Source organism: Dromiciops gliroides, chromosome 3 (genome assembly GCF_019393635.1).
Source record: "Dromiciops gliroides isolate mDroGli1 chromosome 3, mDroGli1.pri, whole genome shotgun sequence".
In the NCBI taxonomy this organism is placed as follows: Eukaryota; Metazoa; Chordata; class Mammalia; order Microbiotheria; family Microbiotheriidae; genus Dromiciops; species Dromiciops gliroides.
Window position 1 is genome coordinate 603,728,468 of NC_057863.1, and position 12,823 is coordinate 603,741,290.

Consider the following 12,823-nt stretch of genomic DNA (forward strand, 5'->3'; position numbering starts at 1 on the left):
CGGCTCGGTCCAACCAGGGTCCAGGGTGATGAGGCCAGTCGCTGAACTCCCCTGTCCTCTGGAGAGGCTGGCCTGTCATCCAGCTCCATGGAAATTTCTCGGGCTGACAGCACGAGCTGGGATCGGCTCCCCTCCCAGAAGCACCCAGGTTCCTCAGGTGCCGCCCGGATCAGTGCATCAGCTAAGTGAGCCAGGCCACCAGGACCACAGCGCACGGCACTTCAGCTCTCAGGAGGGGCCTGTCCCCAGCTGGCGGCTGCCCGGAGCTTACCTTAGCATGATCCCACCCAGGCGAATGGCCCTCTTCCAGTCCTTCAGGGTGGACTTGCCAGCCAGATGAACAAAATGCTTGGGGCTGATCAACTGATCATTGAACTGAAGCCAAAAAGCAAAGTCAAACAACAGACGTTAACTCAGCCAGGCAGAAAGTGAAGGAAAAGCCATCAAGAGACAAGATACAGGAGCCCTCTTTGTACATCTTGCCCCTCTAGCCCAGTCTCAGTCTTCCCTCATTCTGGCTCTGCTCTCACAGCTGCTGACCCCACCCTCATGGCTCCAAAGAAAACACCACCCCCCAATGCCCCCTTGTGCAGAGGCAATTAAAGCGGGGCATCTACTGACCTGGGCAATCCCCTTGTGCCCCAGGGCAGGCTGGCTGACCCAACATTCAGCATGCAGACAAATCCTCATGTGAAGTGATCCTGCCAGGCCTCACTGCCCTGCACTGGATGTGAGGGAGGGGACTGTCCTGGCAGAAAATGCCATCCAATAGCCACTTCAACTACTTGGTCACCCTTCCCACTGACAGTGATGACCTCTGCGTGAGCAGCTATGGCTTACTGACTGGCACATGAAGAGCAGTCTTGCATATACTTTGCGCTCACAGGCTGCTGAAGACTGCTCTTTGGTTTGTTGCTGTGGCCCCAAACACAAATACACACCTAATAATAACAGTGATAAGAATAGCGGAGGGCATGGGAGGCACCAATAAGCCACCCCCTTACATGCAAGGAGCCCTTTGGAGGAAGGCACAGAAAGCCAAGGGAAAGGTTACCTTGACGCACTTCACATTAATTCCTGGACATACAAACTTCTTCCAGAGGAGGATGGCTTTACTTTCCCCACAGGTGATTGGATACGCAATTTCCATCTCTTCGTTTGCATCTATGGTGCCAGCATCTGCAAACAGAAACATCTCAGCGTAACACTCTTTGTCTAAAGAGATTCAGACAGCTGGCATCCAAACCCACGTTGGCCAGGCCTTTGGTGAATCCTAGTTGTTGGTGAGATTTATTAATCAAAAGCAGCAAACATGTGCTCTGCTCAGTTTACAATCCAAAGCAAAAACATCTGGGGCAGGGACCATCCCTGATAGTCTGGGGTCCTAGATGGGATTTCATCTAACCCAGTTGGGTAGCTATATTGGGCCAGGAGGAGGAGGTGGGCACAAGCAATAATGTATTCAACATGCTTGTGCCAAAGGACAATGATATGCTAGATGGGGCACCATGAGACTTCTAGCAAAAGCATTTAATCAACACCATATTCAGGTCACAAGGGATAAAAGACAAGCAAAAATCCAGCACAAGGTATTGGGAGTCAGTGGGTACCACATGAGCAGACAGACTTACCAATCCCTTCTTCAATTTTGTGTATTGTGTGGGTTTCTACAGCTACAACCGACGCATTGTTCTCCGACCCCGCTTCATAAATCCTGTTGTAAAAGTGTCCATCGATAAACAAACTATATAAATCACGAAAAAATTAAGACTCATAGCATCGAGCAAAAAAATGTCCATACTTGTCCTTAATCTGTCCCTTAGGGCTCAACATAGAAAAAAGGAGCCTACCTTGGGACAAAAACCTCAGTGATCTACATTATCCCCAACTGTACTTAGACTCAAGTAAACCAAATGCCCAGAAGTGTCTTGTAAGTAGTACCAAAGAAATGAAAAAAACTCTAGTTTTTCTCTTATCAAAAGAATGTGAGCACTTGGCTTTCTGTAAGGGGTTGTACTTATCCCTCATACACTTGGGTGCCATTCTTTCAACAATAAAAATGGTCAGGAAAGAATACCCTTATGCAAGAAGGTGCTAACAAGGTAACGAGTAGCATTACCTCCACAGTTCAAGCTAGGAAGAAGGAAAAAAACAACTGGAGTCAAAAGAGAATATGGTGGCTCACATTTATGTAACACTTCAAGAATCACGAAGCACTTTTGGTAGTGTCTCCTTTGAGCTTCACAAGACCCTGGTTTTGGAGAGGATAGTATTCTCTTCATTTTGGACCTGCCCCAGGGTCACCCCAGTGTCAGAAGCAGGATCTGAGCCTGGGTCTTCCTGACTCCAAGTCTGGCCTTCCGCCTGCTTCTCCCAGAATATTGCTATAGCACTTAGTATGCCTTAGGGGTCCTGCTAACCAAAGCAGTGATCTGACCAGTGATCAAAAAATTACAGAGAACTTTGCCCAAAAAACAACTCACTCTGACAATACTAATTATTATGGTGAATCAAATCACCACAAAACCTGCTAACCTACTGAAAACTCTACCTTCAAACAACACAAATGGATGGTAACAATAAATGGCACAGTGTCAGGACAGCTATTGGTCTTAGATTTAGGAAGACCTGAGTTCAAGTCCTAACTCTAACATTGGCTGCATTACCATCAAGTCATTTAACTGTGAAGAGCCCTCTCTAAGTCTATAGGCTGCAGAGGAATCGATGATCTACAATGAAGGCAATTTACACACCCTAGATTTCTTCTATGCTAATGATTCTCAGATTTACTTATCCAGCCCTAACCTCTCTCCTGATCTCCAGACTCATATCTCCAAATACTATCTCAAAATGGATATTCTGAATGTGTCTTAAATCCAACATGTCCCAAACTGCTCTCATCCCTAAATCAATGATATCACTGGACTGGGTCAAATCAGTTAACAAGCATGTATCAAATGCCTACTATATGCCAGGAATTGTGTGCTAAGTACTGGGGATACCCCCCCCCCAAAAAAGGGGGCAAAAAACAGTCCTTGTTCTCAAGTGCTCATAGCCTAATACGTGTAAACAGGTCAGTACAAACAACATCTATGCAGGACCAACCGGACACAATCAACAGAAGGAAGGTACTAGGATGAAGGAGGACTGGGAAAGGCTTCTTGTGGAAGGTGGGATTTTAGCTGGAACTTGAAGGAAGCCAGTAAAAATGCTCGGAGTATCTTGTTAGAGAAACAGCAAAGAGGCCAGTATCACTGGATTCTGCAGTACAGGGTTTGGGGGCTAGAGGGAGAAGAGGGGAGGGCCATGAGAGTAATGTGTAAGAAGACTGAAAAAGCAGGAAGGGGCCAGGCCATGAGGGGCTTTGAACACAGAGGGCTTCCTATTTGATCCTAGAGGTGATAGGGAGCCACTGGAGTTTAATGAATTGGGGGGGGGGTGTGGAGATTACATGGTTAGACCTGCACTTTGAGATCATTTTGACAGATGGGAGGAGAGTAGACTGGAGTGAAGAAGAGACTTGTGGGAATAAGATAGGTGTGAGTGCCAAAGACCTTGTATAGATGTACAAGAATGGTGGCAATGTCAGAAGAGAGAAGAACGCATATAGGATAGATTTTACTAAGTTAGAAACAACAGGACTTGGCAACTGATTGGATATGGGGGAGTGATGAGAGTGAAGAGTCAAGGATGATGCCCAGGGTGAAAGCCTGGGTGTTCTAAGAGATCTAGGCAATTTTCTTTTATTATTTTCTGCAATTTGATGCCTAGACTATTTTACTGGCCATAGCATTCAGGTAGTCCAATAATCCTTTAATCTTTCTCTCTTGGATTTGTTTTCCAGGTTAGTTGTTTTTGTTATGAGCTATCCTATATTCTATTTTCAGGGAGTTTGTTGCTTCTGCAAAATTTTCTACCTTTTGTGTCATGCTGTTAATTCTTTCCTATTCTTTCTTCAATAGCTCTTTTATCTTTTCCAATTTTTTTTCTTCTAGCCCTCTCATTTCTTTAATAAAAACATTTTAAACTCTTTTAAAACAAATATTGCTTTGTCTCTTCTGGGCATTCTAGTTGAATTTGTGCCCCAGCTGTGTTTTCCTTTGGAACCTTACAGATGTTTTGGAGAATCCCTGTCATCACAATAGCTTTTTTTTTTTAAATGGTAGGATTCTTTTTTTTCTTTCTTATTCTTCCAGTCTATTTCCTGACTTTTATGTCAGGGCTGGACTAGTACTGTTGTTGTTTTCTTGGAATACTGAGTGTTGCATTATTCCAGACTTTCAGTGACAAGCTCAGGCTGAAGACATGCAAGTTTTCAGTACTTCCAAAGTAGTCTGATACAGAGCAAGTGTGGTCATTTCCCCCTTGGTCTAAACTCTGAGTAACAGGCTTGGGGGCTTGCCTCATTTGGAGTTCCAGTAGCCTGCTGCAGGTTCACCCACTAGAAAGCTTTGTTGTAAGCTTCCCTTTAGTTTCAGATTCCTGCCCTCACAATCTCTCTGTAGTTGCTGCTTGCTTCTATACTGGTTCTTTCTCAGTATACAGCTTAGGACCTAACCCAGAATACCACCTCTGGAGAGAGGTATCTTCTCTCAGTCTGCCCTGAATCTGTGTCCCAGAACTGGGAAGGAACAACAAAGCTACCAGGCTTTGGTAGTGCATTCCCATATGAAGTCACAGTGTCTTAGTATAGGTCTAGGACTTTCATTTTGTGCTGGGCACAGGAGATGCTCTTTGTGGCACACTCTTGACCAGACCCTATCCAGGTGTTCACAGACTTCTCTCTCTGTCTCCCTGTGGCAACCTGAACTGGAAAAATGACTCGCTGTGAATTTTTCTTGAACTTCCTGATCTGGATTTGGTTTAGAGCATATTCTAGATCTATATGAAAAAGAATTTTGTGGCAGTACTCATTATACTTTTTTACTACTCATCCATTTTGGCTCCACCTTAATAAATATACATTCTAAAATGTTTAATGTTTATTGGGTAGGGTTTGGGGGTTTTTTTGCTTTTATATTACATTTATTTCTGAGTGTATTCTTTCTCCCTTCCCTACCCAAGGAATTATCTCTCTCTTTTTTTTTTTAGTGAGGCAATTGGGGTTAAGTGACTTGCCCAGGGTCACACAGCTAGTAAGTGTTAAGTGTCTGAGGCCAGACCCGAACCCAGGTACTCCTGACTCCAGGGCCGGTGCTCTATCCACTGCGCCACCTAGCTTCCCCAAAGATATATTTTTTAAAGTAGTAAAAGGTAATTTCTATATTCAACCAATTCTTCTTTACTATCTAAAATCTTGTATAATGATAAACTATGTTTATAATGACTCTTGGGCAATGCAGAAGGACAAAGCAAGAGGGTTGCAGGGTGTTGTAGAAAGAGCACTGGGCAGGGCCAGCTAGATGGTGTAGTGGATAGATCACCGGCCCTGGAGGCAGGAGGATCTGAGTTCAAATCCAGCCCCAGACACTTAACACTTACTAGCTGTATGAGACCCTAAGCAAGTCACTTAACCTCAATTGCCTCACAAAAAAAAAAAAAAAAGGCAGCTAGGTGGCGCAGCAGATAAAGCACCAGCCCTGGATTCAGGAGGACCTGAATTCAAATTCGGCCTCAGACACTAGACACTTACTAGCTGTGTGACCCTGGGCAAGTCACTTAACCCTCACTGCCCCAAGCAAAAAAAAGAAAGAAAAAGCACTGGGCTGGAAACTGAGACATCTGGGTTCTAGTTCTGGCTCTGGTGCAACTTACTTTGTGACCTTAGTTCAATCATTTCCAATGATAGTAATTGCTGCTGTCATAATAATTATCACTATTATTTTGGGCAATGACAATTATTAAGATTAAACTCTTTGAGGCCCTTCTCTGGGTCTCTGTTCTCATTTGTAAAATGAGACACCTGGATAATATAATTTCTAAGAATCCTTTAAGCTCTAGCTGTGTGTATGGTAAAATGCCTTCTGAATCCTCAAAGGGAGTTTAAATTGTACTGAGAACAGCCTTAGTGTCAAATCTATTTTCTACCCTAATTATTTTTTTTACCCTAATTATTAAAATTGGTAGTCTACGGGAAATTAACCAGTTGATTTCCATTTACCCAGACTGATTAGGAGAATAGGTATTTTGGTTTACTGAACAGTTTCTGAAATTTATCACACTTGGTACCAAAGGTACTATATTTTATTTGTATATCCACAAATGGCAATTTACTGCTTATACTAAGTGGTTTTATTATGCTGGCATAAGAGCTAATGCATCTTCTTAAGACCTTAAATTTACTACTAGGGAGAGACAATGGAATTTTGAGAAAGAATGTCAACTCTTTTTTTTTTTGAGCTTTCCCTCAAAAATAGGATTTATGGGGGCAGCTAGGTGGTGCAGTGGATAGAGCACCGGCCCTGGAGTCAGGAGGACCTGAGTTCAAATCCAGCCTCAGACACTTAACACTTACTAGCTGTGTGACCCTGGGCAAGTCACTTAAACCCCAATTGGCTCACAAAAAACAAAAAACAAAAAACAAAAAAAATAGGATTTATAAGATTAGTGCTAAGTGCTGATATCTGAGTCAACATTATAATGTCTGGTTAACATTAATTAGCAAGGGGGCAGCTAGGTGGTGCAGTGGATAGAGCACCGGCCCTGGAGTCAGGAGTACCTGAGTTCAAATCTGGCCTTAGACATTTGACACTTACTAGCTGTGTGACCCTGGGCAAGTCACTTAACCCCAACTGCCTCACAAAAAAACCAAAAAAAACATTAATTAGCAAGTATAGTTAATGTAGCTCAGTAAAGCACCTTGAAATGGGGAATAGAGGTTGAGAGTTAGGAAAGTAGCAGAATAACATAAAAACATGCTGAAATCCTCACTGCACACCTACATAGGTGGAGAAAAAAAAAAAAAGCCACTCCGCCCCCTTTCTCCTCTGTCCAGGTAAAGCAACTTTGAATGATGGAGATTTTTGTGTTTTGTTTTTGTTTATAGCCATTCAGTCCAAAGCCTCCCAACCAGAGCAGGAATTCTTTCAACAGCAGGGGTTTATAACCTGGCTGTAGGAGTACTTTGTCAAGGGGATACTGCAAATAATCAGTAAATCACTTTATCATCCTACTGAATTTCTTTATTTCTTACATGCTCAGTCAGGAGAAACTCTAGAATTTATTTTCCTTCTTTAAAAAAATTATAAGATTTTTATTGCTATCTTACACTTGATATGTACTGACCCTGGGCATGTCACTTAACCCTCATTGCCCCACAAAAAAAAAAAATAAAATAAAATAAAAACATGAAAGGGGTGAGGAAAGGAAGCTGATCAACACATCAAAAAAATCTGATGTTGTATATGCAACTGTGGACCCTAATTTCTACAAGGGGTGGGGGGTGGGGTAAGAAGGTATCTTTTCAGAGCTCTTCTTTGGGACCAATATCCCAATGTTATTGACCTGATGTCAGGAGCTTTTCATTCACCAGAGGTGGCTTGATCGCTTGCAAGCTTGCGCTCGCGCTGCTCTCTCTCTCTCTCTCTCACACACACACACACACACACGTTTATTTATTTTACTGGACCTGTGATTTTACCAATGTCACAGCCAGTATGTGTCAACAGGAGGGTCCGTAACTCCTGCTGCACCTTCTGGCTCATTCGCTTGTGGACAGCCCTAACTACTAGGGAGGGAAGGCTGGATGTAGTTAGACATACCCAAAACTCTGGGAAAGCAAATCTGAAAATGTTCAGAGAAAAAGATAAGTCACAAGAGACTACGAAAAGGCTCTCTAAGAAACTGACACCACTCTAACAAATGATGCCTGTGAGGAAGTGGGAGACCAGAGTGGCTATCTAGGAAGGAGCACCTTCAATGTGCTCAGAATTTAGGATATATATGAAATAGGAAGGAAGGACAGATCACCAAGGACCAATATGGTAGACTGGCTTAATAAAGGCTCACTGACTGACTGGTATGAGGCGGGTGAAAGTTCAGAATAGGTGAAAGCTTAAGAACAATGCTAAAGACAACAACAAGTGCTTACAGCATTTAGGCATGTTTGGGGGAAGAAGAAAAGGGAAGAAGGCCCATTTGTTAGGGCAGATGGTGCAATGCTAACAGATGACACAGAAAAAACAGAACTACTGAACTGTTCTGCTTCTGTCTTTGCTCTCTCAAGGAAAATGATCTCCAAACTGGAACAGGAATCACAGACATGGTCACTAGAGACAGCAAAAGAGCACCTAGGTGCTTTAAATGAGTTCCAAGTATTTAGGCCTCGAAACATAACACTGCAGGATGCTGAAAGGACTGAACATTTCATCAAGGAACAACTACTGATTATCTTGGAGAAAAAGTGTGATCTATATAAGAGGGAAGAGGTACCAGGAGACTGGAGAGACAGATACATGTTCCTCTCCACAAAAAGGAGCGGAGAAGAGAGAATTATGAAACCGATGAGCCTGACATCAAGCCCCAGCAAATGACAGAAGAGATTATGAAACAGATGGCTTGTGAGTACTCGGGAAGAGGAGCCATGAGAAACAAGTCATTACCAGCCACTTAAATTTCTGCACTGATGATGTTACCAGACCACAGAAATGCTATAGACATCACAATATCACAGACCTTAGAGATCAATTTAATCCAGATCCCCTCATTTTACAGATAATGAAACCAAGGTCTAGCTCAAGCTGACACAGCAAATAAATGGGAGAGTCAGGAATTGAACCCAGGTCTTTTGACTCCAAATCCAATTCCATCCAAGTTGCCACATAACATATCTGGATTTCAGTAAGACATCTGATAAAATCGACAAGATCCTTGAGGTCAAGATGGAGGCAGGAAGTATGGATAATGGTTCAGGCAGGTAAATCCCAGTTGGCTGACTCTTCCTAAAAAGTGTTGATTAACAGACACATTTCAGCATGGTAGGAGGCTCTAGCAATATGCCTCTGTCCTCGGTCCTATTCTGCTTGATACTTTATCAATAACCTGGATGAAGGTATGCTGTATCAAATCTGCTGATGACACGGAACAGGGAGGGAGAGTTAAACTGCTGAAGGACAAACTTGTGATCCACAAAGATCTTGCCAAACAAAGACGCTGATCCTAAAATATGACAGAACTGAACAGAGGTTGATTGTTACAAAAGCTGGAGCACTTGTGCTGAAAAAAATCCACTTTAAAAGTAAAGGATGGGGGGCAGCTAGATGGCGCAGTGGATAGAGCACTGGCCCTGGACTCAGGAGTACCTGAGTTCAAATCCAGCGTCAGACACTTAACACTTACTAGCTGTGTGACCCTGGGCAAGTCACTTAACCCCAATTGCCCCTCAAAAAACAAACAAACAAACAAACAAAAAAAAAAGTAAAGGATGGGGATAGAGCACGAGCCCTGGAGTCAGGAGTACCTGAGTTCAAATCCAGCCTCAGACACTTAACACTTACTAACTGTGTGACCCTGGGCAAGTCACTTAACCCCAATTGCCTCACTAAAAAAAAAAAAAGTAAAGAATGGAAAAAAAAAAAATCTGGCTTTAACTCCTATTCAGAGGAAAAAAAAGATAGGGCTTGTATTTGGCAGTAATCTGACTATGAGTTAGTAGTGTGACCCAGTTGTCCCCAAATGCTAACTACAATTGTGTTACTAGGGACAGAACAGGAAGGACAAAAGTGATGATAAACTGACAGGCTTATGTTCGGGTCCAGGAGACCTATCCCGATAGAGGAGGGCCTAGGAGAAAGTGGGATGTGTCGAGAGGAGAAGGACTAGATGGTGAGGGGTACTAGAGAGACGGAAGACATAGGGGAACATGAAAGCTGGTTCACATATTTCAAAGGATCACAGATTTAGACCTGGGAAGGGCCTCAGGTCATCTGGTCCAAATTCTTCACTTTACAGATAAGGCAACTGAGACCCAAAGGACAAACAAGCTGACCAAGACCTCACAAGCAATAAGTTGCAGAAGTAGGATTCAAATCAGGGTTCTCTGGCTAGAAACTGTGCTCTTTCTGCCATACCTGTTCCTCCCCCTTCCTTTCTCCTCAGGAGGGAAGACAGTCTTTTTCCTGGATCGAATGAGAGCTATCATGCAAGAGAAGAATTAGTCTTGTTCAGTGTAAGTCCAAAGGGTAGAGCTAGGTCATATGGTTAGACTTAGAGCTTTCTATGAACAGGCTACCTTGTCAGACAGTGGCCCCTTCCCAATCTCAGTGCTGGAAGTATCCACCTGTCAGGGAAGCTGCACTGGAGATTCCTGCTTTAGATGGGGAGTTGTACTAAATGATCCCTAAAGTCCCTTCAAATCTTGGGGCTCGGAGACTCCTAATGTAGAAATTCTACTATATTTCACCTGTATATCCATCTAGGATCCGTGATTTGGGGATCCATGCCGTCACTGCTTCCACAACCCACTCTCATCTTAGCAGCCTGTCCACCTAAATAGCTTTGTCCAAAAGAAGAAACACCTCATGGCCATATCCCAGGTAATGAATGAGCTTTTCCAAACTTGGCTAGCATGATCTTCAGACCATAAAGTCTGTGGTCAGGCCTTACCCCACGTGGCCAGGCCTGCAAGAAGTGGTGATTTAATGGCCTAACCTTCAAGACACTAGCATCACTAAAGGAGCCAATGTAACTAGGAAGAGAGAAACTGGTATGTGGAGAAAGAGCTTTACATCAAATATCTCTAATAAAAATCTGATATCCAAGACCAATGGGGAATTAACACAAATATGAGAAAAAGAACCATTCTCAAATAGTTAATTGGTTAAAGGATATGAACAGTAGCTTCTCAAAAGAAGAAATGCAAACTGTCAACAACAAATGAAGGAATGCTCTAAATCACTAATAAGAGAAATGTAAATTTAAAAATTTTTTGAGGTTTTATATCACAACCTTTTTAATTTTTTTTATAGGCAAAGATGATTTTTAAAAACAGTACGTGTAAGATGAAGGGGCTCTGAGGAAATAAACACACTAATATATTGTCAACATTGTTGATGAAACTGTAAATTACTCATTCTGGAAAACAATTTGGAATCATACAAGTAAAGTCATTAAACTGTTCATGCCTTTTCACTTAGGCAGGCTACTACTGGGTATATACCTTAAGTAGACCAATGATATAAAGAAGGGTTCTACAGAAAATAAATATTCAGAGCAGCATACTCTATGGTAGTAAAAAACTGGCAATAAAGTGGGGAATAACTGAAAAAAGTGGCATATTAATATAAAATTATTATTATCATTATAGTACTATAAAAACAATAAATATGAAGAATTTAGAAAAACATGACTTGCATGAACTTGTACGAACTGATACAGAGTTAAAAAAAATAAAATCAAGAGAACCATATAAATAATTACTCTAATGGTAAATGAAAATAACACTAAAATATTGCTGAATTCAAACTAATTATAATGACCAATCTTGGTCCCAGAAAAAAGAAGAAAACACAACTTCCCCTCTCAGTAGCAGAGAAAAGAGAACGTGGATACCCAACAAAATGTAGCCAGTCAGATACATACAGCTAGTTAGTCAGTTGGGTTTTGCTCAAAATTTTCTTTGTGATGAGAGGAATCAGTGGGTTAAGGGAATACTTCATGTATGATTCTAAGCAGGGGGGAGAAAGGAATAAATAAAAATAATCAATAATTGGTAAGGGGGATGGGACCCAGGGTCATTTCCACTTTGTGCTGAGTCATTAAGGAGTACCCCATTATGAATCCAAAACGAACTTGTGTTCAATCTCATAAGTATTATGCAAAATTCAATTCAATGAGAAAACATCTTCTGATGATGACATTTATACAGTGTTTACTATACTGACTATTATGCGAAAGGCACTGTGGGCACTGGAAAAATAGGAGGATGGTGTTAGAATCCTAATGTCCTCTGGCCTTCTAAGAGCCTTCTGAGTTGCTTATAGAATATATTTGCATTATGCACATCACCAGTTCTTCCTTTAGTTTAAAAAAAAACCTACTTGCCCCCCACTTCTTTAAAAGTTACTGTCTACATTAAATAATTGAAAATCAATCCCCTAACTCAACCTCACAACAACTTTAGTATCTGTGTCAAAAAATCCTAAAAGAAACTGGTTTTTGTTTTTTGTTTCTTGCTAACTTAACTGTTAACAAGTGTCATTCTGTCTACAGGAACAGTAACTGGTTCTAAATGAACACAGAGAAACTATTCCTATCCTTCAATGGAAGGGCATATATCCAAGGAGACGAAGAGAGTGTCCAGACCAAAAAAGAATCCCCCAAAAGGCAATACAATGAAGGCAACGAAGAGATAGAACCAAAGAGAGATGAAAGAAACTAAGTCTATGAAGAGAAAGTCTGTAGGCATGTTCCCCAAAGAGGTCAAAGACAGAAGGGTCGTATATCTACAAATATATTCACAGCAGCACTTTTGTGATAGCAAAAAATAGATGCCACTTGCCTAGAAAATGACTAAAGAAATTGGTGGTGGTGGTGGTTCAATTGTTTCAGTCACATCTGACTCTTTGTGACTCCATTTGGGGTTTTCCTGGCAAAGATTCTAAAGTGGTTTGTCATTTCCTTCTCCAGCTCATTTTACAGATGAGAAACTGAGGCAAACAGGGTTACATGACTTGCCCAGGGTCACAGAGCTAGTAATTGTCTGAGGCTGGATTTGAACTCAGGTCTTTGTGCTCTGTGCTCCATCCACTGTGTCACCTAGCTTTCCCAAAGAGATTGGTAAATGAATGTAACTTACTGTTATTGTGGAATGAGAAACGATGACTACGTGATCATAGAATTATGTGATATGTGGCTTGGGAGGGATCTTAAAGACCATCTAGTCCAA

At 41.9% G+C, this 12,823-nt stretch overlaps 1 protein-coding gene across 5 annotated transcripts in view; it reads right to left on the reverse strand.

The window, feature by feature from the left end:
• The window catches only part of GMEB1 (glucocorticoid modulatory element binding protein 1), a 39,410-nt gene that overhangs the window by 12,491 nt on the left and 14,096 nt on the right, over window positions 1–12,823 (reverse strand). For 4 of the 5 annotated variants that reach the window (XM_043997424.1, XM_043997422.1, XM_043997421.1 and 1 more), the window contains exons 3-5: window positions 1,632–1,744; window positions 1,055–1,179; window positions 272–375 (exon numbers count right to left, since the gene is read on the reverse strand). In XM_043997424.1, coding sequence (XP_043853359.1) covers window positions 272–375; window positions 1,055–1,179; window positions 1,632–1,744 — 342 coding nt within the window. The remainder of the gene's footprint in view (window positions 1–271; window positions 376–1,054; window positions 1,180–1,631; window positions 1,745–12,823) is intronic. The other variant, XM_043997425.1, reaches the window with a different exon arrangement.